This window comes from Chlorocebus sabaeus, chromosome 21 (assembly GCF_047675955.1).
Source record: "Chlorocebus sabaeus isolate Y175 chromosome 21, mChlSab1.0.hap1, whole genome shotgun sequence".
NCBI classification, from domain to species: Eukaryota; Metazoa; Chordata; class Mammalia; order Primates; family Cercopithecidae; genus Chlorocebus; species Chlorocebus sabaeus.
In genome coordinates, this window is record NC_132924.1 from 130749907 (window position 1) to 130777648 (window position 27742).

Here is a 27742-nt window from a genome sequence, read left to right on the forward strand (position 1 = left end):
TGGGGTCAGCTGCCCCCTCAGGCACGAGGGGTCACCTGAGCTTCCAGCAACCAGACAAACAGTGCAGTGCAGACGGGGCTGTGGGAAGCACAGGTGTCTGACCGTGCAGAGACTGGCTCCTCTCGGCCTTCAGTAAAAATACAATAAGAGAAGGGAGAAGGGATGGGCAGGTGTGGCAAATGCTGGGACTCTGACTGAAGACAGGGCAGATCCATGGAGAAAGCACCTGTTTTTAATGGGCTCTGATGTGAACCGGGACCCAATGAGGGGCGATTTAACTACCCAGTGGAAGGGTGAGCATGGAAACCAGGCAGCCAGTCCACTGGCAGCAACTCAGGGCAGCGGGCGGGGGCACTCGCGGAAGCCACTGTGGCCGCAGACTCCCCACAAGGCCGCCTGGCTGGGGACCTGTTCTGTCAAGAGGCACGAGCGTCACCAGGGTGGTTTGCAGCTTGAGGGCTCATCCTGAAGGCTATCATTCAGGTTCAAAGGCACGAGTTGCCCGTGAAATCCTGTTAGTACCACTTTAACGGAGTATTAAGTTACACTGTTATGTAAAAGCACGTTGTACCGCAAAGGCTTCCACCCCAGCAGACCGAAATGCCTGCGTTCCTCATCCAGTGGGCACGCAGGACGCCAGCAGGGCGCCAGGAGCTGCTTCCTAATGCAGCAATGAACAGCAAGACCAGCCCTGCTCTCAAGGGGTTCACGTTCTAGAGACGCTGTAGAAATCGATCGTACTACGATGGGTTGAATTACGTCCCCTAAAAATTAATATGTTGAAATCCTAAAACCCAAATGTGAACTGATTTGGAAATAGGGCCATTGTAGATTCAGTTAAGCTGGGGTCAATAGGGTGAACCCTAAGCCAATATCACTAGTGTCCATATGAAAGGCAGGTTCAGACTCAGAGACACACACACACAGCGCAAGGTGGTGTGAAGACATGGGGAGAAAAGCCCGACAAGCCGAGGTCCTCTCAGGCCAGTGGCAGCAGGGGCGAGGCCGGGAGCAGACCCTCCTCAGCCTCGGGGGAACCAGCCCTGCCCACACCTGGGTCTTGGACTTCCAGCCTCCGGGACGGGGAGAAGATGGATTTCCCACTCTGGAAGGGTGTGCCAGCAGCCCAGGCAGACGAGCTCCTGTCGGCTGACAGTGAGTTCTCTGGGGGAGACAGCTGGGTAGAGAAGTGGCGTGCGGGGCTGGGGAGGGAAGGGCACAGAGGAGAGACTGTCTTGTAAAGTGGGCTGTAGGAGGCCTCTCCAGTGGGGCCCTGTTTGAACAGAGGCGAGGGAGCTGGAAACAGGGTAGCAGACAGTGAGCAGAGAAGGCGAGGGGGCCGCGGTGCCCCATGGTGAGGAGGTGAAGTCACAGAGCATCTGGGTAGGCTTTGGCTACTGCACCACGCACTTCTCCCTGCACATGGGCACAAGTTCTCACTCCATAAGCAGATTCTACCTTGGCATTAACTGCATGAATGAATGAACGCAAAAATGTCAAAAACAGCAAAAAGTCCAACAGTTTTAAAATCACTAAAATGTAAACTATTAAATGAACCCCATTCAATTTACAAAGTTTCTGTAAAACTAAAGTAAAGCAGGAATGAGTTTTGGGAAGATGGTGAGTAGGAAACACCAGGAATCCGTCTCCCACCTGACAACATTGTGCTGGTAGGATCTGTCTGATGTAACCGATCCTTGAACTCTGAAGCCTAATGAAGGCCTCCAACTTCTAGGGGAAGGTCTGGATATACCTTGTGTTAATGTCAGCTTTCATCACAGTAGGAGCTACCCCTACCTCACCTCCAGCCCTATGGCAGGTAGCTGTGCACATGTTCCTGGAGCAGCCTGCACACACTGGCAGGAGCCAGAACAGGCAATACAAATGTTGTCCTCCAAATATTGGGAATCTGTAATCTCACTGCTGATTGCTGCTTCTCATCACAGAGGTGCAGGCAAGGAGGAAGGCACCATTGTTTGGCCACCTCCTCGTTGTTGCTGCTCATCCCCCTCTGGCCAAAGTGACTTACAAGGGATTTAAAATGCTAATACCCATTTTTTCCACCTTCATTTTTCTCTTTTTCCACTTTTGGGAGCCAGAAATTAAAGACAAGAATATTCAAAAGTAACTGAATATACAGGGAAAATTAGAAAGTCATCACATAAGCTCAGGGAAAGGCTCAGACAAGACCATAAGTTTACACCTCAGGCTGATCCTTGGCACAGAGACAGCCTACAACAAATTTAAAAGAAAGACAAACAAAAAATAGCAAACCTATGGAAAGACAATCTGATTTCCAGAGTTAGATGAAAATTTCGAGTTTTCAACAAAAATTGCAAAGCATATAAAGAAACAAGAAACTACAGCCCATTCAAAGGAAAAAGGTAAGTCAACAATAATTGTCTCTAAGAAAAGACCTGATGGCAGATGTACTAGGCAAAGACTTTAAAGCAATTGTCATAAAAATGCTTGAAGAACTAAAGAAAGATGTAAAAAAGTAAAAAAAAAACTATATATGAAAAATGAAAATGTCAAAGAGAAAACCTAAAATATAAAAGAAATTCTGAAGCTCAAAATACAATAGCTGAAATTAAAAAGTTCACTAGAGAGATTCAAAGGCAGATTTGAGCAAAAAAACTAAAGAATCAGTGAACTTGAAGACAGGACAATGGAAATTATTGAGTCTAAGAAATAAAAAGAAAAAAAAGATTGAAGAAAAGTGACAAAATCCTAAGCGACATGTGGGACACCACCAAGAGAATCAGTATATGAATTGTGAGAGGAAACTGTGCCAAGAAGAAAAAAAAAAGAGATAAAGGGGCAGAGAAAATACTTGAAGAACAATACCTGAAAACTTCCCAAGTTTGATGAAAGACGTGGATATAAACATCTGAGAAGCTCAATGAACTCCAAGTAAAATTAACTCAAAGAGACACATTTTAACTAATTTTTTTTTTTTGAGACAGAGTCTTGCACTCCCAGGCTGCAGTGCAGTGGCGTGATCTCAGCTCACTGCAAGCTCCGCCTCCCAGGTTTACGTCATTCCCCTGCCTCAGCCTCCCGAGTAGCTGGGACTACAGGCGCCGGCCACCTCACCCAGATAGCTTTTTGTATTTTTTAGTAGAGAACAGGAGTTTCACCGTGTTAGCCAGGATGGTCTCGATCTCCTGACTTCATGATCTGCCCATCTCGGCCTCCCAAAGTGCTGGGATTACAGGCTTGAGCCACCGTGCCCGGCCTTAACTAAATTTTTAAAAGACAAGGACAAATGGAGAATCCTCCTCTTACATTTGAAAGCAGCAAGAAAGAAGCAGTTCATCACACACCAGGGTTTCCAAATATTATCAGCAGAAACTTTGCAGAACAGAAAGCAGTGAACAAATATATTCCAAGTGCTACAGAAAAAAACAAAACAAAACCCTGTGAAATAAGAATCATATATCCAACAAAATTGCACTTCAAAAGTGAAGAAGAAATTAAGACATTTTCTTAGATAAACCAAAGCTGAGAGTTTGTTATCACTAGACCTGCCCTGCAAGAAATATTCCAAGGAGACCTTCAGGATGAAATGAGAGGACATTGGACAATAACTCAAAGCCATATAAAAAATTACAATCTCAATAAAGGCAAATGTATGGTGAATTATAAAAGATAGTGTTACTGTAACAGTAGTTTGTAACTCCTTTTAGTTCTCTATGTGATTTAAGAGACTAGTATATATCTTAAAAACTATTACTAGATAAAACTAGTAGTATTATAACTTTGGTTTGTAACTCCACAATTTGTTTTCTACATAATTTAAGAAATGAATCAATTTTAAACAATTATTAGTTTATAACCTGGGACATGCAATGTATGAGGATGCAATTTTGTGATATCAATAGTCAAAAAGGTGGGTAAATAGCTGTAAAGGAGCATAATTTTTGTATGTTATTGAAGTCAAGCTAGTATAAATTCAAGTTAGTGTTGTAATTTTCAGATGTTAAATCTAATCCTCTGTGATAAACACAAAGAAAATAGCTATAAAATATGTATAAAAAGAGATAAAGGAATTTAGGCATTTAATTTTTAAAAATCTACTAAACACAAAAGAAGATACTAATCAGAAAATGAGTGGCAAAAAATCCATAATGCACATAGAAAATAAATATTAAAATGACAGAAGCCCTTCCTCATCATTAATTACTTTAAATGTAAATAGGTTAAATTCTCCAATCAAAAGACAGATATTAGCAAAATATGATATTCCACAGATCTTTTAAGGACTATTTCTATAGTACACAACCAGGGATATCTATTTGCATTAACTGTAAGCATAAACATGACAGTCTTTGTTTTCAAGCATGTCGGTAATGTCTTCTTTTTTTGTCGCCCAGGCTGGAGTGCCGTGGCATGATCATTGCTCACTGCAGCCTCGACCTTCCCAGGCTCAGGTGATCCTCCCACCTCAGCCTTCCCATTAGCTGACACTACAAGTTCATGCCGGCATGCCTTGCTAATTTTTCTATTTTTTGTAGAGATGGGGTTTTGCCATGTTGTCCAGGCTGGTCTCAAGCTCCTGGGCTCAAGAAATCCACCACCTTGGTCTCCCAAAGTACCAAAATTATAGGCATCATCCACCACACCTGGCCAATGTCTGCTTTTAATATAAGAGATAGCACTGTAAGTGTATCATTGCTACATTTTTAGTTTAACATAAAAGTTCCAATTTTGACTATTAAAGGAAAGTAAAATATTTACATCACTATTTAAGAAACCTCATAATGTACCTAGAGTGTATAGCGTACTCTTAAAACTTAACAACAAAAATACAAACAATACCATTTAAAAATGGTCAAAGGACTTGAATGGACATTCCTCTAAAGAAAATATACAAATGGCCAAAAGCACATGAAAAGATGCTCAATATCACTAATCATTAGGAAAACACAAATCAAAATACAATGTGATACCACCTCATACCTATCAGCATGGCCACTGTAAGAAGAAAAAGACCCAGAAAATAATAAATGGTGGCAAAGATGTGGCTAAATTGGAACTCCTGTGCCTTGTTGGTGAGAATGTCACATGGTATATCGAGTGTGGAAGAGTATGCAGACTCCTCAAAAAATGAACAATAGAATTGCATTTTTATTAACTCCACTCCTTGGTATCTACAGCATCCCCCGTTAGCTGCAGTTTGTTTTCTGTGGTTTCAGGTACCTGAGGTACAGTACGAGAAGATATTTGAAAGGCAGAGACCACATTTACACAACTTCTATTACAGTAAATTGTTATAATTGTTCCATTTTATCACTAGTTATTGTTGTTAATCTCATACTAATTTATAAATTAAGCTTTATCATAAGTATGTATGTATAGGAAAAACTGTAGTTTATATAGGGTTCTCCACTATCTGAAGTTTCAGGCATCCACTGGGGGTCCTGGAATGTCTCTGCCTTAAATAAGGGGGAGACCACTTTACCCAAAAGAATTGAAAACAGGGTCTCAAAGAGATGTTAGTGCCTCACGTTCACGGCAGCATTATTCTCAATCACTAAAGCACGGGGGCAACCGAAGGGCCTACTGACAGACAAATGGAGGAGCAAAGCGTGGCCTGCACCAAAAGTAGAATATTATTCAGCCCTGAACAGGAAGAAATTCAGACACATGTGACAACATGGGTGAACCCTGAAACATGATGCTAACTGAAATAACCTGGGCATAAAAGGACAAATTCTGTCTGTCTACCCATGTGAGGTTCCTAGAATCCTCAAATTCACAGAGAAAGACAGTAGTGTGAAGGGTGCAGGGGACAGGGGTAGGGCAGTGTTTAATGGGGACGGAACTTCAGTTTTACAGGATGAAAAGAGCTCTGGGGATGGACAGTGGTGATGGTGGCACAACACCACAAATGTTCTTAATGCTGCTGAATTCTATGCTTAAACATGGGTAAGACAGTACATTTTATGTTATATATATTTTATCACAAGAAATTGGGAAGATGAAATAAGGTGATTAGTGTGAAAGCACCGTGACACGTGGCTGCTCCCCACATCCAAGGCAGTGTATCAGTCTTCGTCCCATCTCTGCTTCAGCAGAGCACTCCTCGTGGCTCACGGAGAAAGCTGAGCCAGGCTCCTTGTGGGTCCCTGGCAAAGCTCCTTTCTGCTCCCTGTCTCCAAGGAACCCTGTGGCATATTCTTTAAAGTGGATTTTTCAAGGTCGCGTTCCGTGTAATTTTACAATTGAGAAACAAGCCATTTTCCTTTCAAGAGTGGCTGCTGGAAGGGGAGGGGTCCCAGATGTCCTCTCTTTTCCTGCACATTTTGGATGTCTGCTGTAACCCAGCTCAGCCCCTGCCCCCAAAGCATCCTCCAGGGCCATCTGAACAGCTTGTGGAGGGCGCTGCTGTCAGAATGGCCTGAATGGCCAGATGTTGGGCCAGAAGGGAGGCAACAGGGAAGGGAGCCAGGGTGGGCCACAAAGGTGAGCTCAGGCTGCAGCTGGACAGAGCAATGACCCACCACAGCCGGCTCAGCTCCACCCTGGCTGAGACCAGCCCAGGCTGCTGGGAACGCCAGACTTGAATCCAACCAGCCTCCCTGCTCCAAGCCAACCCCTCCTGGCAGGCAAGTGTGATGCTTCCAGAAGAGCCCCTCCTCCCTTTCCTGCAATGCTTCCAGACAAGCCCTTCCTTTTTTTCCCTGTGGCTGCAGGTTCCTTCCTCCCAGCTCCTGTGCTTCCCGCAGCCTGGGCTTTTCTCTCTGCCTGGGCCTGGCGGTGATGGCTCCCACCGCTGACCTGCCTCGCCTCAGCCCCCTGCACCCCAGCCTCCCTGGGCCTCCCCATCCTTGGAGCCATTAGGAAGAGGGCAGGTGGAGAAGGGCAGGTGGAGAAGGCCGGGACCAGCCACACCACTCCAATCGACGAAGACAGAAACTGCTGCTCTTCAGACTTTCCCTAAAACTCTCTCTGTGCTTTAATCAGTACCACTCAGCCCATGACTTATTTTAAAAGGTCTCTAGTACTTTCATATTTTAATCCTGCCTCCCCCCATAAACTGCAAACTCATTGAGGGCAGGAGCCACGTGTCATCTGAGTTTGTTTCTTCCAAGCCTACTGCCCCACGCAGAGAATAAACCAACTTCCCAATCAAAGTTTGCTACCAAATTCCATGAGTCTCCTTTTCTAGCATGTTTCAAACCAAGGGGATGGTATCAGGACATGGGAGGGGCTCTACCACGAATCCTGGGTTCAGCCCTCTGCCCTCCACACTCCAATACGGAAACCAACAGAAGCATCCACAGGATTCCTACAACACCCTGAAGACAACGAGGAAGTCCACAAGCCCAGAATGTGTTTGTGAACCCGCTGCCTCCACAAGCCAATGTGTCCCCAGTTACACAACGTGTACGGGACGTGCAGTCCACCCCGTTCCTACCTCAGTCTGGCAAGGCGGACAGTGCTGGCCGGGCAGGCAGGGGCGTCACGGCCCCTCTGTAAAGCAGAAGAGTGGTGGCTCCATTCTGTAAAGCAGACAAACAAGATAGGGCTGACTGCTCACAAGGAGCACGCGGCCGTTTCTATTTCATCTTTAAAGGCACGGCCATCGTCTGTCATTCCCGGGCCTGAACTTCCTTAGAAGGCAGTTGGACATCATCCTGAAAACGAGTGGGAGGATCCAGCAGGTGCGATGTGCTGTGTCTGCATGTGGCGACGTCCACCCTCAATACCTGGACGCTAATATTGCCGTGGAAGAGAAACAGGCATGAGCCCTTTCATGGGGTCAGGGTCGGATCTGGGAGTGCCTGTGAGGGCAGTGGGAAGGACTTTCAAAGCTAAAGATGGTGTCTCCTCTCTCTAGAGCGTTTCAGTTCTGAAGGGCAGCGGCACATTTGTGACGTCTTTAAGCTCAATCACGTTGGACAAGCCTGTTCCTATGAATCTACTGAATCAACCACACAGGAGGCCCTAAGGCCTCGGCAAGCACTTGCTGGAGGGAGGCTCAGGGTGAGAAGGGACAGTGTCCTCCTTCCACGGTGTCCTCTCAGCCCCGGTACACCACTGGGGCTTCAGTGTGGCACCACATCTCCCTGAAATGAGTGCCCGGGCAGACAGATGAGCAGGAAATGACTACGGGAGTGTCGCCCCTAAAAATCAGACTAGTGAAAAGTACGTAAGGGTTGGAAATATTCAGAGTAGTAAAATCTCTGGGAAGCTCCTGTGCTGGACGCCACACCGAGGCCCCAGACGGCAGTGGGATCTGCCGTTCAGCAGACCCCTGAGGAACGCACTATTATCAGCCTCATTTTAAAGAGAAACCGAGGCTAGAGGAACTGAAGTCACTGCCCAAGATTACACTACTAAACTCCCAGGAGAAAAGCTCAAACATCCAGGCAACGTTCCAACGTAGGTGCCCAGAAAAGCGGGGTGAGCCCGGGGACCTGTTGCCACCTATACTCCTTCTTAACAAAACCGAAGGAAGTCTACGTGAAATTACACGAAATTTCTCCACGTCTCCTTTTGGCAACCTTGTTATTGCCTCTTCCTTGCGGGCCAGATGAAATCAAGCCGAGAACAGGACCCATCATCCCCGACGCTCCTGCTGACCACACTCTGTGCTTCTGCAGTTTCACCCGCCCGATCTGGGCCATCCTACAGACACCACGGCGACCGACGCCACGGTGACCGACAGACGCTGCAGTGACCGACGCCACACCTGTCTCCACCCTGGATCCCCTGCACGCCCACTCTCTTCCTGCAGGAGTCTAACGTCAGGGTCTGGGAAAAGGAGGCTTTGATGCTTTGTGCACCCAAACTGAAGCTTCCTCCTGCGGCTCACCATGCAGCCCCGGAGCTCGTGCGCCCCACCCACACCGACAACCCTGGACCACTCCTAGTAGGGCTGTCCACACCATCAACCCTTCCGGGCAGAAAATCAGGAGGAAACCACTGGATTCTGACAGCTTATTTTTGAGCATAAGGATGAGACTGTACTGCTCACTATAAACACCTTTTAAATGCCAGCAGCTAACTAAAGATCTAGGTACGGTAGGTCTACACAGCGTCACCTTTAAAAAGTGTGCCAAGTAGGATCGGGAAGTGCTTCCAACAGGAGCCGTGAACCCGTGTTGACCCAGGTGGAGCTGGTTCTCTACTGGACCTCAGACCCTTGCCGACCCAGGGGGAGCTGGTTATCTAATCTGACTGGACCTCAGACCCGTGCTGACCCGGGGGGAGCTGGTTATCTAATCTGACTGGACCTCAGACCCGTGCTGACCCGGGGGGAGCTGGTCCTCTAACCTGACTGGACCTCAGACCCGTGCTGACCCGGGGGGAGCTGGTCCTCTAACCTGACTGGACCTCAGACCCGTGCTGACCCGGGGGGAACAGGCTCTAACCTGACTGGACCTCAGACCCGTGCTGATCCAGGTGCAGCTGGTTCTCTAGCCTAACTGGACCTCAGACCCTTGCTGACCTGGGGGGAGCTGGTTCTCTAACCTGACTGGACCTCAGACCCGTGCTGACCCAGGGGAACGGGCTCTAACCTGACTGGACCTCAGACCCCTCCTGATCCAGGTGGAGCTGGTTCTCCAACCTGATTTGACCCAAGGATGCTAAGTCAGCTTCCAATAGGACAGAGAGCACCGGTGGTCTCTGCATGATGTGTAGAGAGAGATGCAAAGTCTGCGTTTGATTCTCCCCATCTGCCACACAGAGAGGCACAACTTCTAGCAGGCCTCTCTGAACTTCTCATTTTCGTGTGTTGTTCCAGCTGGTTTACTGAGTGGCCTGAAAAGCCGCTGGTTTTGAGTAGAGCCCAGAATGAGAGAAGGCTCTGCAGCAGCTCCAGGCTCTATGCAGGCTACTCTGCCTCCTGGGCCACATGACCCAGCAGATCCAAGGGTGCCTGAAAGGGCAGAGGCAGAGATGCATGTTGTCTGGGGCCTTTGGCAGGTTCCTCTCTAGGTGAACTGGCCCTTAGGATGTTGGGGCAACGCTCTGCCCTCCTTGTGGATAACGACTGCCTTTGAGAAACAGCTGTTGCCCCACTATGGGGCTTTAGTAGGAACTGAACACTTAAACATGGGCCACCAAGCTACCATGGGACCTGAGTTGCTCATCATGAACTGAATGTGCCCCCAATGCCGACGGTCCCCACTCCTGCTGCACTGCCTTCTCTCCCCCAGCCTGCACCTACAGTCTCCTGGGGAGTTCCCTAAAATCAGCTGACGGAGGCAGACCTGGGCCTGGCTTCCAGATGGTTCTGCACGATATGCAGGCACCCATGTTAGTGGACAGCTGCAGCACTACTGCCCCTTTCTGGAACACCCCTAAAAGGACAGCGGTGAAGGGAAATTCTCCGACAGACAGAACTATGGGCCATACATCTGGCTGTTTACTTTGCTTGGAGAGAGAAATAGCTAAATGTGTGATTATTACAAATTAATGGGCCATGGCCAATGGTTTGGCCGGATGTTCAGAGTCTTGAAGACACATAATGGAAAATTGGTGACAAAGACACTTGAGAAAGAGGTGTGTGGACAGACGTCTCTGAATGGGGAGAAGGTATGAACAGGAAGCTGCCTTCCAGGCGGGACAAGCGCAGAGCTGGGGTCTCCTGGGGGAGCCTGGCTGCTGGGGACGGAGGGAGGGGCCTGGCGGAGTATCCCCAGGATGCACCTGCAGAGCTGCCAGCCAGCCTGGGCCGCGCCAGGGCTGGGGTCTGTATCTCAGGAGCAGTGGAGTCACAGCCAGATTTCAACAGGAGAGGGTGACGGGGCCAGGTTTGGTTTTGTGGAGTCCTCTTTGGGTTCAGTGTGCATGGCGGGTGAGAAAGACAGAGCCGTTATGCGGGTGTGCAACAGAGAAGGCCCTGCAGTGCGGAGGCGAGAGGCTCAGACGGCCTGGACCAGGGTGGGAGCAGGGAAGAGGGAAGAAGGGGAGACAGCACGGATGGAGCTATAGGAGGGGAGACAGCTGGCCGTGGAGGGAGCCGGGTGGGGCACAGAGCCCACTGAGCGGCCAGGCTGGCGAGACGTGGCTCAGGCCCAACCATGGCACTGGGTCTGAAGACCCTGACTCTGCTTCCCCTGGGCGGAGTCTGATGCACCTGGGAAGGGGCCACATGGAGACGTCCCCAGGGCACTGGCATGGGCAGCACCGCCCAGAGCAAGAAACCCCAGAAACAGCCCCGGGAGTGGGGCAGCCACCACCGTGCCGCCTCCCGCGAAGCAGGGCCGTCAGGAGCCGTCGACACAGCCTGGGGCCTCTTGGTGATGGTGGGGGGAACACGGAGGGGAGGTCGGATCCCAGAGGAATCATGGAATCGGGGCTGGTGGGAGGCCTCACTGAGAACGCAGGAGGGAGAGCAGAACAAGGTCCACAAACTGGAGTTTGCAGGTAAAACTGCGGCTCCAGCGATGACCAGAGATTCTGCGAGTCTTAATTCAGAGGCCTGGGGACTTGGTTAAAGCTATTTCCACCCTCGAACAATGACATTTCTGTAGCCCTTACCAGGCCATCTACAGCTTCCCGCACTCAAACTCCAAACAACCGATAAGTTAAACTCAGAGGCTTCCGACTTCCTTCAGGGGAAAATTACTTGTTTATCTTTGAATCTCTTCTCTTCCAGAGGCGCTCCTGGGTCTCCACTGGCACAGGGCATTCCATAAACAGGTGTCTGACTTTACAGCTGGGGGCACCAAGGCCCAGTGAGGCTGGCAGGAAGCAGCCCCGACAGCCCACGATTCAGAGCTGGAAGGAAGGGCCTGCCTCACGCGCCTCCCACGGCCGCCTCCCCTGCCTCACGTCCCTCCCACGGCCGCCCCCCTGCCTCGCGCCCCTCCCACGGCCGCGCCCCAGCCTCGCGCCCCTCCCACGGCCGCCCCCCAGCCTCGCGCCCCTCCCACGGCCGCCCCCCAGCCTCGCGCCCCTCCCACGGCCGCCCCCCAGCCTCGCGCCCCTCCCACGGCCGCCCCCTGCCTCGCAGCTTCCCGTGGCCGCCCCCCAGCAGGATGGGCTGGATTGCTGGTGATGCTGAGGTTTGGGAGTTTTTGTTTCCTTCTCCTTCCTCTTTTTTCTGCCCCGCCCCATGCCATCCTTTCTCTCCTTCTTCTATTCTAATGTAAAAGCAACCGGGACCATTTTTACCCATCGGGGCTATACTCCCAGCCTACCTGAAATCTTAAATGGTAATAAATCCATCATGCTAAAGATACTATTTTGAGACCACAGAGCGAAGAGGAGCAGTGACAAGGCTGGGCCTGTCCACCCTCAGGAGGGGCCTCTACAGAGGTGCTTTCTGAACAGGAAGTTACAACACAGTGTGGAGACTGAAGAACAGGACAGAACTCCCGAAATCTGCCCTGGTGCCAGAAACACAGAATCCATCCTCAGCATCCTCAGGGTTTCCTTTACTCTAACAAGGAAGGATGAGCAGGAAGCGTCACCCGGACCCTGGCTACACCGTCCTGACGCCCTGTTGGTTCCCGCAGTTCGTTCTTCTCACTGAACCCCTGAGGGGCTCCTGAGCGGTGAGGCCTCCTGGGCAGTCACTGAGATGGGAACTTCCTCTCCATCACACCAGCCCCCCGGAGAGTGGCCAGTGGTTCCTGAGTACCCGGTGGGTTTCACATTTCACATCTCACAGTGAGCCGGGGAAGGGGCTGGGGTGAACCTGCGGGACCAGGGCCCCCACCGAGGGTGGCAGATAGAGAGACTGAAGCCCCCACCTCCTTCCAGACTTCTGGCTCCAAAGTTCCTCTCCCTGGCCAGCGGGTCCCTTCCTTCGCTGGCCTCTCTGAATTCCACATTCCAACTGAACCCCCACAGAACCCCCACGCAGCAGCCCCTAACGGTGGCCCGGCACCATCTGCCATTTTGGTGCTTGCCTTCTCCGAGGTGCAAGGAAGTTGTGTCATAAGAAAAACTTGAAGGAAGAAACATTTCAGCTGCATCTGTCTCCCTTCGGAGTGCTGAGAGGCATCGGAGAGGTCAGCGGTGCCCCATGCCACTTTTTGCACATTCTTCCCTCAGCCAGTGTCCCCGCAAGACTCAGAGCTCCAACCTCTCCAGCTTCCCCTCGTGGAAATCCATCGGCCCCTCCTCTTTCAAGCAACACTGTGTTCTTCCCACTGCTGACAGAGGCTGCTCATCCGGGCACCTGGGCCCTGCTCTGCATGCGCCCTGCGTTCTCCTCTGCACGCACCCCGGGCTCTGCCCTGCCTGTGCCAAGTTCTTCTCCCCACAGCTCAGGAGCCACACACCGCAGCTGCCACTCCAGAGACCAGGAAACCCAGGCACAGGGGCGTCTGCCACATTCCAGGTCTCGGGGCTGCCACGGACCGCTGACCGGACTTCCGTGGGTCAAGGGCCCAGGCCACCTTCTGCAGCAGCACTGTGGCCGCCACCCCAGACTCAAGCCTCTGCCTCAGCCCCCATGTTTTCCTGACTACAGGTTTCACTCCCCCAAAATTCACCTCACTGGCTCAGCGTGGTCGTTCCACAGAATACATCCCAATCCAAAGGGGTCTGGGGTAGGCAGAGGGAGGCGTGTGCGCATGAGCTCTGGTCTCTGAAGCTGTTGTCTCTGGATTTAGAAGGCAGGTTCCTCTTTGCTGAGAGATAAGGGGCTCCCTCCTCCCTACACCTGGTGTCCGTCCTGTGATTCCGCCTGGAAGCCTAACATGAAATCTTTTTAAAGTTGTCCTTGGAGGACTGGGGCGGCTGTCCTGCCCTTCGTCCAGTCTTCAAGACTCCCTTTAGTTTGTAAAAAGGATAAAAATGTAAATGGCAAAGGATTACTCTGTCCATCAGAAAATGTGAGAGAGAAAATCATGCCTGGAAAAGCTGAGCCCTACCATCCTCCCATCTGAACCTCAACACAAAGAGCATGTGGGTGCTGAGGTGACACCGAGTTCTCAACCACATTCCTCTCCTTTCTGTGGGACAACCAAAACCACAAAAGTCCCCCTTTTTTAAAGAATGTCATCTGTGTCTTGGAAATTAATAGCTGATCTGTTCAGGTTTAAGCTGAAATCTGGTGAAAACCTGCCCAAGAGAATCACAAATTATTAGTCTGATAATAGGACAAAAACCTCAATCTCTTTGCAAGAAGAGAGGGGACCTCACGGAGACCTCACGTCGTGCAGTGCACCTTGCCCCAGCAGTACAAATTGCTGACAAAAAGCTGTGCTGTCTTCACCAGATAGCTTCCAACCAATTGAAGTCGCAAAGGAAGAGTCAGCCAAGATAACATGATGTTTTTTTTTTTCTTTAACCCATTGCTTGTAGGAGGTAAATATTCCAGTACCAAAGCATGGCCGGCGAACCCACTACAAGAAAATAAACTCCAATGCAAAGAAAAACCTTAGCTTTTTTCTACTGGAAAGTCGCGAGTGCAGACAGGAAATGACCGGTGTGATGAGTCTCCTTCCCCAGAAAGTTCGAGGCTGCTGCGGACAGGGCCCCTGCTGTTCTTCCCTCCAGGGTGAGCCCACGAGCAGGAATGGCACAGGACTGTCGGCTCTGCAGGTTCCCTAGGAAACCACACCAGCCTCCCGCTGTCTGGGTGAACACCTCAGTGCCCATTTGGAAAGCCCTTAAAATGACCGGATCACATGGTTCTCTGGGGCACTCGCCTACCCCAGCCGTCCCCCTGCAAGGGTGGGTCAAGTCCCCAGGACACCTGCAGGGAACCATGCAGTGTCCACAAACACAACGTGGGGGCCTCCAGGAGAAAAGAGGGCTCCAGCACAGGGTGAGGAGACACAGGCAATCAAACACACATACACACAACATGCCACACACCACACACCACACCATGCAACACACTACATGTCACACATACCACATATACAACACACTGTGCACCATGCACACACACCACACACATACAACACACACCGTACCACACACCACACACCACAACACATAAACCACACAGCACACCACACACCACACACTACACACCACACACACACACTACACACATACAACACACACCACACACCACACACTACACACCACACACACAACACACACCACACACCACACACATACAACACACACCACACACTACACACCACACACTACACACCACACACACAACACACACCACACACCACACACATACAACACACACCACACACTACACACCACACACACAACACACACACTACACACATACAACACACACCACACACCACACACTACACACCACACACACAACACACACCACACACTACACACCACACACACAACACACACACACTACACACTACACACATACAACACACACCACACCACACACAACACATAAACCACACAGCACACCACACACCACACATTACACATAAACCACACAGCACACCACACACCACACACTACACACCAAACACACAACACACACCACACCACACACATACAACACACACCACACACCACACACATACAACACACACCACACACTACACACCACACACATACAACACACACCACACCACACACACCACACACCACACACCATGCCACACACCACACACAACACACACCACACCACACACAACACATAAACCACACAGCACACCACACGCCACACACATACAACACACACCACACACCACACACACACACCACACGCTATACACAACACACACCATACTACACACCATGCCACACACCACACACAACACATAAACCACACAGCACACCACACGCCACACACACACACCACACGCTATACACCACACACAACACACACCATACTACACACCATGCCACACACCACACACAACACATAAACCACACAGCACACCACACACAACACATAAACCACACAGCACACCACACACTACACACATACAACACACACCACACCACGCAACATACTACACCACACATACACTACACTATACACATGCAACACATACCACACCACACATCACATAAGACACACCACACACACAGCAGTGTTTCCTAGGGAGGGAGACATCCACAGCACAGGGCATTTGACCACCCATAGGAATCGGTCGTGATAATGGTCTGCGTCACCCAGTGCTGAGGCAGGTGCCTCCCCTTGGCCCTGCCGGTGCAGACACGCAGCCTCAGAACACATCACTTAGGGCCTGCCTGTGATTCTCCGCTGGGCTTGAGAGCAAAGAAGTGAACAGCCACGAGAAGTTCCTGACGCTACAAACAGGAGAGCAAGGGCACAGACAGACACGTGGGAAGCCGCGTCCAAGCAAAGAGCCTGGAAAAGGGAAAGCTCGTCCTGACTTATGTAAAGCAGTCTTGAGAAAACGGAGTCCATATTTTAGCGTTAGCTTCAAGTTTCCGCTGCTTACCACTTACCTAAAGATACAACTAAGATACTCACCTACAGCTGAAAATCGTCTTAAATTTTAATTTGGCTGTGATACACACTCTGTGGCTTGAGCTCAGGATAAAATATTCCTGCCCAATTATGATACGCAGCTAATTCTCTCTGATGGAATGTGGTGTCTCCAGCACAGCCACAGCACCAGCCTGAGCACTGGGAGGCTTGCAGAGTCCACAAAACAGATGGGTTCTATTGTAAGGCGGCTCCCACCTCCGCTGCAAATAATCCTCAAAACGAGACGGGCTTCTTCACCAAGGAAGAAATACCCGAACAGATCCACATCATACATCTACCTGACACACACACTCATACACACATGCACATACACACAAACTGACACACATCTACCCAACACACATACACACACGCACACATGCACAAACCGATACACATCTACCCAACACACACACTCATACACACACACAAACCGATACACATCTACCCAACACACACACTCATACACACATGCACACACACACCAATACACATCTACCCGACACACACACTCAATACACACACGCACACATGCACAAACCGACACACATCTACCCGACACACACGCACACACACACAGGCACATATGCACAAACCAATATACATCCACCTGACACGCACACTCATACACACACACACCCCAATACACATCTACCTGACACGCACACTCATACACACACACACCCCAATACACATCCACCTGACACGCACACTCATACACACACACACCCCAATACACATCTACCTGACACGCACACTCATACACACACGCACATACACACAAACCGATACACATCTACCCAACACACACTCATACACACATGCACAAACCGATACACATCTACCTGACACACACTCATACACATGCACACACCCCAATACACATCTACCCGACACACACACTCATACACATACACACAAATACACATCTACTCAACACACACGCTCATACACACATGCACACGCGCACAAACCGATACACATCTACCCGACACACACTCATACACACATACACACCCCGATACACATCTACCCGACACTCATACACATACACACGCACAAACCGATACACATCTACCGGACACACTCATACACACACGCACATACGCACAAACCGATACACATCCACCCGACACGCACACTCATACACACACACACCCCAATACACATCCACCCGACACGCACACTCATACACACACACACCCCAATACACATCTACCCGACACGCACACTCATACACACACATTCATACACACACATACACATGCACATATGCACAAACCGATACACATCTACCCGACACACACACTCATACACACACACATACACAAACCATACACATCTACCCGACATGCACACTCATACACATGCAAATATGCAGATACGCATCAACCCAACAGACACTTATATACAACCCAACACACACTCATATGCACACATGCACAGATACACATCTACCCAACACACACTCATATACACACACATGCATATGCACAGATACACGTCTACCCAACATACACAGTCATATACACACATGCGCACATACGCACAGATACACATTAACCCAGCATATACTCATATACACACATGCATATGCACAGATACACACACATCTACCCAACATACACACTCATATACATATGCACAGATACACATTTACCCAACATACGCTCATATACACACATGCACATACACACAGATACACATCTACCCAACACGCATATACACACATGCGTATGCACAGATACACGCCTACCCCACATACACACTCATACACACGCACAGATACACACACATCTACCCAACATACACACTCATACACACACATTTACCCAACACACACTCATACACACGCACACACACACGTGTGGGTGTGTATAGCCAGGCAGATACATCCTTCTCTTTGAAACACCACTTCCTTCACTGGAAGAAAACACAAAACTTGTACAAAGCAAAGCATCGGATGCATTAACGGGGTGTCCTGAGAAGGGGCCAGCCACTTGTGCCTTGCCGGGCCCGTGATGTTTGAATTCTGAGACTCGTTAAGTTCATATCGACATGAGGGTGGGGAAAGAGCCTCGCTGCTGTGACGCTCCTTCTTCCCTCTGAAGGGCGCCCACTCCAGGATATTTGGGCCACTTTGGTGCAAAACAGATAAAGCACCTGGAGTCCTTCTTAACAGGCAGGAGTCCGGCGCGCAGCAGTTTCCGGGGCGGCGTCCCGCCCCGCGTTCCTGCGCCAGCCGTGCCCAGGCCTTGCTGTACACCTGCCTGCCCTGAGATTCCAGCCTCCCTGGCCCCCGCTGAAGGTGATTCTGACCCGCAGACAGGCGCTGCCTGCAGATAACAAGTCAGGACCAAGAACCCAGGAAGGGATTTGCTTGGTTTGGTTTTGTTTGATGCACTTCAGAGAATGGCTCTCAAGCTCTGGAAGCCAGCTCAGAAGCACCAGGAGGAGCCACCGGCCAGGCACCTGGCCGCCCTTCGCGCCTGAGACTCCAGGGATGCCTGTACCCCATTATTCAGTTAAAGACACTTAAAAGCATACGCATCCCCCACAGCAAGGAGGCACCCCACCTCCAGCCTGCTGGGACCAGCCCTGCCTCGGCACACAGGACCTGGAGCCAGGGCTGCTACTCACTCTCTGTCTGTCACGATGTAACCCCGCGCCTCTTCCTCGGAAGGTTTGACTTCCAATTGCAGGCCGTCGCCGAGGGCCTCCTGAGCACCCGCTGGAAGGCTCTGCTCCTCCTCTGAGGGCCCAGGCATCTGGTTTTGGAGCTCCCCAAACGCGCCTGCCCCGGGCTCCGAATGTGGCTGCTGCCCCAGCAGGTCTTTGGAATATGTCTGGCTCTTGACGTTCTCCACTCCGGCAGTCTCCTCTTCTGAAGACAGGGAAGCCTCAGGGCGCTCGGATTTCTTCCTCTCCATTTTGAGGGGCTTTGCAAAGGGGAGGGCTCCAGGCGAGAGTCGAGACCCGTGGTCCTGCAGGAGGCCCCCGAGTGTGGCACTCAGACGATGGACCTGGAAGAGAGGACATTCTGTGAGGGACATCTGCAAAAGGCATGCTGAGGTGACACATGCAATCAACGGCTGCCTGGGACAGAGTCACGATGGGGATGATATGGGCAGCCTGGAAAGAGAGTGGGGGAGGAAGGCAAAGTGTGTTCAGTCTATATTTAGAATGACATCTAGGTGAGCATGGGGTGTGAGGGTGCTGAGTATCCAAATCAATTGCGTGCCGTTCTCTCCTCCCTTCTAACCCCCTCACACACATGCACACACACACACACACCTCTCTGAAGAATCAGATTTTGTAGAGTCTGTGTAGGTCTTTGGCACTGATATTTTAAAAAATAAACTGTGTGATATCAAGATCCCATCCCAGCCCTCTAGAAGCAACGAACACCACCTAATAATAGTAATAATAATAATAATAATAATAAATTTGCATCGACTGAGCTCTTCCAGCACACAAAGGCGCTGTCCTAAATGTGTTATACGCATGAACACACTGAGTCCTCATGTAAGCCTATGGGTGGGGAACCCTCAGTAACCCCAGTTCACAGAAGGGGAGACGGAGGCACAAAGCGATGAACCCACGAGTGGGCACGTCACAGGGATATGTAATTGATTCTAAGGATAGCTGAGGGATCTGTGGTTCCCACATGGGCAGCGCTCTCCCAGCCGGATCCCCTTTTCCCGGACCAGCCATCCCTCGGACCCCCTCGGCACCTCTGCTGACTATGTGTCGGATACGGACTTGCTTTATGTGGGTTCTCACTTAATTACTACTCCAACCCCATAAAGAAAGGGTGAGTTTCACCTTTAATTTGTAGACTCAGGGGTTTACAGAGGTTAAATATCAAATTATTGGTACCAGATCACAAAGGTCATGCTTGTCAGATCCAGAATTGGAACTCAGGTCGAAGGGCCGTCAAAGACGTGATCTCCACCCCTGGGCGCGCTGCCTTCCCAGGCACCCCACACTGCTTCCTAAGAAACACGGGGGCTGCTCCCGCCGCTGGCAGTGCCAGGCAGCCCTCGGACACCTTCTGGTGCATGTGGTGCCAAGAGTCTTATGTCTACTTGGCAGGTTTTTTCCAACCATGAAATTATATCCTCAATATTATATTAGACGGAAACAGGAAAATCAGATTCGCTTTATGACTCACTTTGCCAAAACACACTTTTAAGAAAATTAGGAAGGACTATAGAGGCAATTATTCCCATTTTGGCTACAAATTACAACTATTCCTTTTGTGTTTTTTAAAATTTAAACAAAATAGCAGTGTGATAAAAACACTGCTCAACTTTGGATCCTCAGTGGCAACAGGACGTAGCCGTTGACGTCACTCAACAGAGCTAGGAAAAGGCATAATATTGTCACTTAAATTGTGTTTCATGTGAGAAGAAAGATGTTTTTAAATAAATAAGAAGTCAGAAAATACAACACTCACATACCCTTTTTGCGAAACAGAATAGCTTGAAAATATACCCCAAACAGAACTAAATCAAAATTCCACACATGGAGAATGAAAAGGCTGTGGTCTAGAAGTCAGGGAGTCTTTGGCTAACGGCAGGCCCCCGGAGCGCTCCCTGCCCCTCAGGTGGGAGGGCTGGGTCTGCCCGACTCCCTAAATTAGGAAATGTGTTTCTCAGCCCCACTTCTCCCTCCACAGCTCAGAGGGCAGGTCCCACCATTTCTGATGGAAATTCGAAATAAGAACTGCTGATATTTTCTTCCTGTACTTGCCAACACGCACGGAACCACAAACCACTAAGAGAATCTGAGGAGAGAATGACTAACCAAAGCCTCTTCTTTCTCCACCCCCAAAACTGGGTTTCCCAGAGCCACTCAACGTCACTGCTGTTGCTTAGGACAGTTCTTCATCCTTCAGCCTTGTATTAATGACCAAAGGTTCTTAAAGGGGGAGAAACTAAGGCTAACCGACTTAACGGGGAAGGCCAGCGTCTAGCGTGTGGACATCGCCTGTGACTAGGCCCTTCTTCCAACTGCCTCCGGAGCAGCGCTGCCCGTGGGGGCTCTGGGATGGCAGAGCGTCCTCTGCCTGTGGCATCCAGTGCCTTGGCCGTGAGCCACATGCAACTAACAGGCCGCTGGTCTGAGCCCAGTGCAGCCGAGGCACTGCATCCTTTATTTATTTAATTTTAATCAATTTAAATGTAGGTTTAGATGGCCACATGCAGCCAGCGGTGCCACACGGGACAGCCAGGTGTAAGTGCGCTGAACCCCTCAGGAATCTGCACGTGTAGGAGGCATCAAATGAGCAAAGCGAGGGGGAAATTCCAGGAAATATTAATTTTCTTCTTTGCATTTACCATGATTTTCATATGTCTACCATAGATAAATTCAGTTATAATTTGAAAAGAGATATTTCGTATCCAAATACACCCATTTTTGTATGTTCTCTTTATACTGTTTTTCAATTTGGAGATTCTGAGGGGTTTCTCCATCACTTTCTGGGAAAAAAAAAACTTTTGTATTTCATAAATGTTCCCACACTATGAAAAAAAGATCACCGACTTCCACATTTAACATGAAACAAACACCACAGACGTCATCTTACCTCTTGGTAAAGTCTATCATCGTCTTCCTGAACTCCGTCATCTGTAAAAGACACCAGTGTTACCAAAACCCTCGTCAAGAACGCCATCACAGGTGTCACAGACGTAAAGGGTGACCAGGCAGAGCCTCCACGTGAAAGGTGAGGTGTGATGATGGTGGACTAAGTCCTGCCATAGAGTGAACCTTTTCTGTTTATAGCACAAAATGGCATTCTATAAACTTCGCAAAAGAGGAGGGAGGAGGGGACCGAGGAGCTAAATGGCAGATGTGAAGGCAGCCATCATAGCCTTGCCCGGCTCTGTGGGTCTCACGTGATCGTCAGTGTTAACTCACGGCAAGAAAACCCATCGTACCCAGCGGTTCACAGCACGAAAAAGCAAAGTGAAGCCTTCACCAAAACCACCTCACAATTAAGATGGCTTCAGAATCCACTGACTTAGGTTATTTCACTGGGGTCAATGTTTCTATCCCGGCCGGGCGCGGGGGCTCACGCCTGTGATTCCAGCACTTTGGGAGGCCAAGGTGGGCGGATCACTTGAGGTCAGGAGTTGGAGATCAGCCTGGCCAACATAGTGAAACCCCATCTCTACTAAAAATACAAAAAATTAGCTGGGCGTGGTCACACACACTTATAATCCCAGCTACTTGGGAGGCTGAGACAGGAGAATCACTTGAACCCGGGAGGCAGAGGTTGCAGTGAGCCGAGATCGTGTCACCGCACTCCAGCCTGGGTGACAGAGCAAGACTCCATCTCAAAAAAATAAAATAAAATAAAATAATAAATAAATATCCTACTTGCAGTGCCCAAAGGTGCCTGACTCATGGCACCTGAACAGTCACCCCTGGGGACAGCACACATGCCAGGGCCTCCCACATCCCTCCTAGCCCTGGTGCGGGTCCTGATTCCTTCAACCACTGGGCCGCCGCCTAACACAGGCCCTACCGGGTGCAGTTCCACCCCTCCCCCGCACCCTGCCCATCAGCCAAGTCAGGCTTCCAGCTTCCAGCAGCGCCCCCGTACCCGTGCGGAGAGAGGGGCACGTCTGTCATTTGGTTTTCGGCATGTACTTGTGGGCCAGCCATGTGTGGGGAGCTGAGCTAGGCGCTTTCTTGCATCTCCACGTTGCAAGAAGCCATCAGGCCGCAGAAGTCCCAGCTGGCCCACGGGGCCTCCACAGGGCTCCGGCTGCTGCCGGGTTGGGGTGCCAGGGGGCTGCTTTCTGCCTCCCCAGCGGCCTCAGGACCGACGCGCACAGACATTTGAATGATCCCCTCTCACTCTGCCATTTAAATATTTGACAATATTCACTGGTACACAGTCCAAACACAACACTTCTCATCACGCCTGTTTTCCTGACTCTGAGCCTCAGCGTGGAGGAGTGAAACCTCCTCACAGAGAGCAATCTGCCGTTCAACATAATTGCTCTGGTAGGCTTAGTCTGTTAAGAAAGCTTTAAGAGGCAAAAGTTCAAACAGATAAAAAATCATTAATACAGATCCCCATCTCCCCAGCAGAAAGCCCACATTGCACTTGGTGAGCCAGCGGTCTCTGCACAGCCCTGAGGCCTCCCCTCCCTGCAGCACCCCTGGGCGTGGGCACTCATGGCGCTGGAGTCACCTGGAAAGCTTTCTCCATGGAGGGCGGCCTTGGGACCATCCGCCTGTTCTCCAGACTCTCCCAGGGTCGCTTTCCCAGGGCCGCCTAGAGCTCCTCTGTGGTCCATGCCTTGCATCAGGCCAGCCATCAGCTCGGCCATGCCGTCCAGCTCCAGGTCACTCAGGCCCCTCGCCTCAGCCGGCTGCCTCTGCAGGTCCTTCAGGAGGGTGTGAATCCGTGCTCCTAGGGGCACACACAAACACGAGGACATGGTGGGTGGACGAATGCAAAGGGCCTCTGGGCTGCAGGGGTGTGGCAGGCATCTGTGGCGTCCCAAAGCAGTGGCCACCTAGGGCCAGGTGCAGGCCGGCACTCAGAGAATACTGGGATATTGGACTTGAATCTCAAATCCACCTGACCCTGCAGCCATCACTAGTTCAGTTCCCTGGAGGTGGAAAGCCCCTAGAACGGAAGAACAGACCCGCTCAAGAGAATGGAAAGCACGACTTCCGGAAAACACTGGAATGACCAAGCCAGGAAGAGAGACAGGCTGGACAACTTCACCATGTCCTCCAGATGATAAAAGAATGGGATGAGCTGTGTCCCCCTCACTTGGCCGAAGGAGAAACAATGCCTGGCAAGAACAGCACCCTGCCCACACACCCTGCCTGGCACACCCTTCCCAACGCACCCGGCCCCCCACACCCTGCCCCAGCACACCCTGCCCTTCCCAACACACCCTGCCCTGCCTGGCACATCCTTCCCAACACACCCTGCCCAGCACACCCTGCCCACACACCCTGCCCACACACCCTGCCCTGGCACATGCTGCCCCCCACACCCTGCCCCTCACACCCTGCCTGGCACACCCTTCCCAACACACCCTGCCCAGCACACCCTGCCCACACACCCTGCCCTGGCACATGCTGCCCCCCACACCCTGCCCCCACACTCTGCCCAGCACACCCTGCCCACACACCCTGCCTGGCACATCCTTCCCAACACACCCTGCCCAGCACACCCTGCCCACACACCCTGCCCAGCACACCCTTCCCAACACACCCTGCCCACACACCCTGCCCCCCACACCCTGCCCTGGCACATGCTGCCCCCCACACCCTGCCCCTCACACCCTGCCCTGGCACACCCTGCCCGCACACCCTGCCCCCCACACCCTGCCCTGGCACAGGCTGCCCCCATGCCCTGCCCCGGCACACCCTGCCCTGGCACATGCTGCCCACACACCCTGCCCCCCACACCCTGCCCCCCACACTGCCCCCAGCACACCCTGCCCGGTACAGAAGAGCACCACAGAAGCGGGCAGCCATTGTTATTCCACACTTTCTCCTGCTACAACAAGTAGAGAAAAGCCTTCATAGACTTTGGCCACCAGCGTATCCTAAATACGACACGGTGGCCCCAGCTGCCCATGTGCTGTGTGTGAAAATACATTTGTAAGTGAATGGATAACTCGGGAGGCCAGATGCAGCCTTCTTCCAAAGCCAGCCCCTCAAGCCTCTGCTGGAAGTCTAGCTACCAACAAGAACATAGAGATGACAGTGGCTTGGGGGCCAGGGGACCCTCTGCTCTGTGGGGGCTCAGGAACGCCTGAGTGGGAGGAGCTCGGGGCCCACAGTGGATGGCCCATCCTGAGCCCCTGGAGTGAGCCTCTGCCTCTAGCTGTGGCAAGGACGCCCCCGGCTGTCACCTGGGTAGAGACAGGAGATGAGGATGCCAGACAAACCCTCCTGTGACAGCAAAGGCTGCGCCTGTTGATTAAACATAGTGGAAACGTGCTTCATCCGAAGACGCCATTTTCCAAAAAAAGACCCTTAAGATCTAGGCTGAGTGTGACACGAGTGGGAAGCCCCTCACCCTCTATCCTTGTTTCTGAGACCCCCACACACAGCCTTACACTCCACATGTCCCCACCCCTCCCAATAGTGCAGGTGGAGACCAGGTCCCTCGCTGTGATGAAGGTGGGTGGGGGCCTCCGGTTACATCCCATACAAACCAGCCTTGGCCGCAGGCCCCCTCTGTACAGTTCATCTGTGTTTTGCTTGTTTGTTCACTTGATAATGACAATGTAAAATAATGATAATGATGACGTAAAATAAAAGTAATGTTATTACTTTTATAATCAGAGAAGAAGCGACAGAAATTCTCTCTGGGGGTGCCTGCCCCCAGTGCCTGACCTGGGCGCTCCTCCCCAATGCTGGGTCTCCATGAGTGCCCAGTAAGATGGGGTGGAGGGTGGGGGCCTGTCACAGGGCCGGCACCCCCGGGGATCCTGGACAGAGAGGCCGGGGAAGCAGGGGTGCTGGGGGATAGGGAACCCAGGCCCTTGGCTCCCACGCAGCTCAGCCGTCTCGTGCAGAGCAGTAGAGATCACCAAGTGAACAGTGGAGGGGCTGTGCACTTATCCACATCATGACTCACGGTTTCTGGACAGGTGTAAGGGCAGGTGCAAGACAGTCCCCCAGGCTGAGGCTGGGGTCAAAGGTAGGGCTGGTGAGGCAACTGGAATGGAGGGACAGAGCATCTGGTCAACGGTCTTTGCAAAGGGCGTCCTGCACACAGGGCCACAGTGGCGCCCCAGGCTGAGCGCTGGGCAGCAGTAGAGTGCACGGTGCGGGGAACAGGAATCCTGCATGCCATGTGGAGACATGGTGGAGCCCCTCTTGTGTGTAGGTGAAAACAGAGGCCATGTCCTCAGAGGAAACGCCACTAGCATGAACCAACTCTAATGACATCTAAACACAGGCACACAGGGTCGAAGCCTCATCCAAGAACGTGACTGCTGCCGGAAAAGCCCCTTAAAGGAAGGTAGCAGGGTCTAGGCCCCCGCTTCAGACAAGCTGCAACAGATGCAGGAGGAGGCAGAAAAACAGAATGGAAAATCGAGAATAGGGCAGTCGATGATAGAGCGAGGAGATAAGGCCGTTTGCGGAGGTGCCATAGCCACAGCGAGACGGGTGCACCCACTGACTCAGCAGAGTGGGGAAATTAAAACAGAATCCGATACACATTCTGTAAGTGAAGAGCAGAGCGTCCGAACTTTAAAATCTTACGGAAGGACATAACGGAAGAAACGGTTTGTGAATCTGAGGACAGATCATGAAGTGATCATCGTTGGAAGAGCAGAACGGGAGATGTTCCGCGGAACCTCAGTAACGCCTGGGGCAGGCCAAGCCGCTGCACTATTGCTGGAGTCCGGAGGGAACGGGACAAGAAATACCTGAAAGAAAGCCCAGGCGTCTCTCAAATCTGGGGAAGAATATTCACTCAGGGACTCAAGACAGTCGCTCAGTTCCAAGATAATAAAACGCAAGGATAAGCACGCTGTAACTTTGGCCAAGCTGCTGAGAGCCAGAGGTGGAGAAGATCCCTAGGAAGTAGCCGGGGTCGGGGTGGGGGGAAGACACGCTCCACACACAAGAATGGAAAGGGTCCTGGAGCTCAGAGGCCGCCAGACACACCGCGTGTGCTGTAAGAACAATGTGTTTGATACAATGTGTGTAGTCAGAACAATGTGTTTGATACAACGTGCATAGTCAGGCATTTGACGTTACAGATAATGAATGCCACATTTGAAGGGTTGAAAGAAAAATCATTCGATCCAGGAGTTTACATCCAATGACAATATCCTTCCAATGAGAGGGCGAAGGAGAGACATTTTCATATCACGTACGTGAACAAAGCTGGGACGGCGGGTCCCAGTGGGCCACACCACAGGAAGTGCTGGGAGGAGCCAAGGCTGAAGAGAAACACCAGACAGAAGCCTAGAGCTATGGGAGAAGCCAAAAAGCTCCGAAAGGGTAAATATGTGGTTACATAAACAAAAAAGACCGTCTTCTTTTCTCCTCTTACTTTATCTAAAAAACAACTGATTGTTAGTAAGGAAAATTTATTACCACTTTAAGGTAGGGTTCATAAAACAGCTGCAGGTGTGACCTGGATGGCGCAAGAGGCTAGAGGGACCTGGAGCCTCCGACTCACCATATCCAGGAAGTGGCACGATGACAACTCCAAGGCGACTGTTTCCAACAAAGGCACCAGGACGTTTCAACAGAGAAAGGAAAGTCTTTTCCAAAAGGACACCTTCTGTGTTACCCAGAAATTGGACTTGTAAGTATTTACCCGAGAGAAGTGAAACTCATGACCACAAGAGTCAAACGAGACTGGGGGTAGCAGCCTGA

At 51.0% G+C, this 27742-nt stretch overlaps 1 protein-coding gene across 2 annotated transcripts in view; it reads right to left on the reverse strand.

The window, feature by feature from the left end:
• The window catches only part of PTPRN2 (protein tyrosine phosphatase receptor type N2), a 985554-nt gene that overhangs the window by 544387 nt on the left and 413425 nt on the right, over positions 1-27742 (reverse strand). For both annotated transcript variants that reach the window (XM_007983635.3, XM_037991107.2), the window contains 3 exons: positions 23565-23786; positions 21948-21988; positions 18998-19380 (listed from right to left, as the gene is read on the reverse strand). In XM_007983635.3, coding sequence (XP_007981826.3) covers positions 18998-19380; positions 21948-21988; positions 23565-23786 — 646 coding nt within the window. The remainder of the gene's footprint in view (positions 1-18997; positions 19381-21947; positions 21989-23564; positions 23787-27742) is intronic.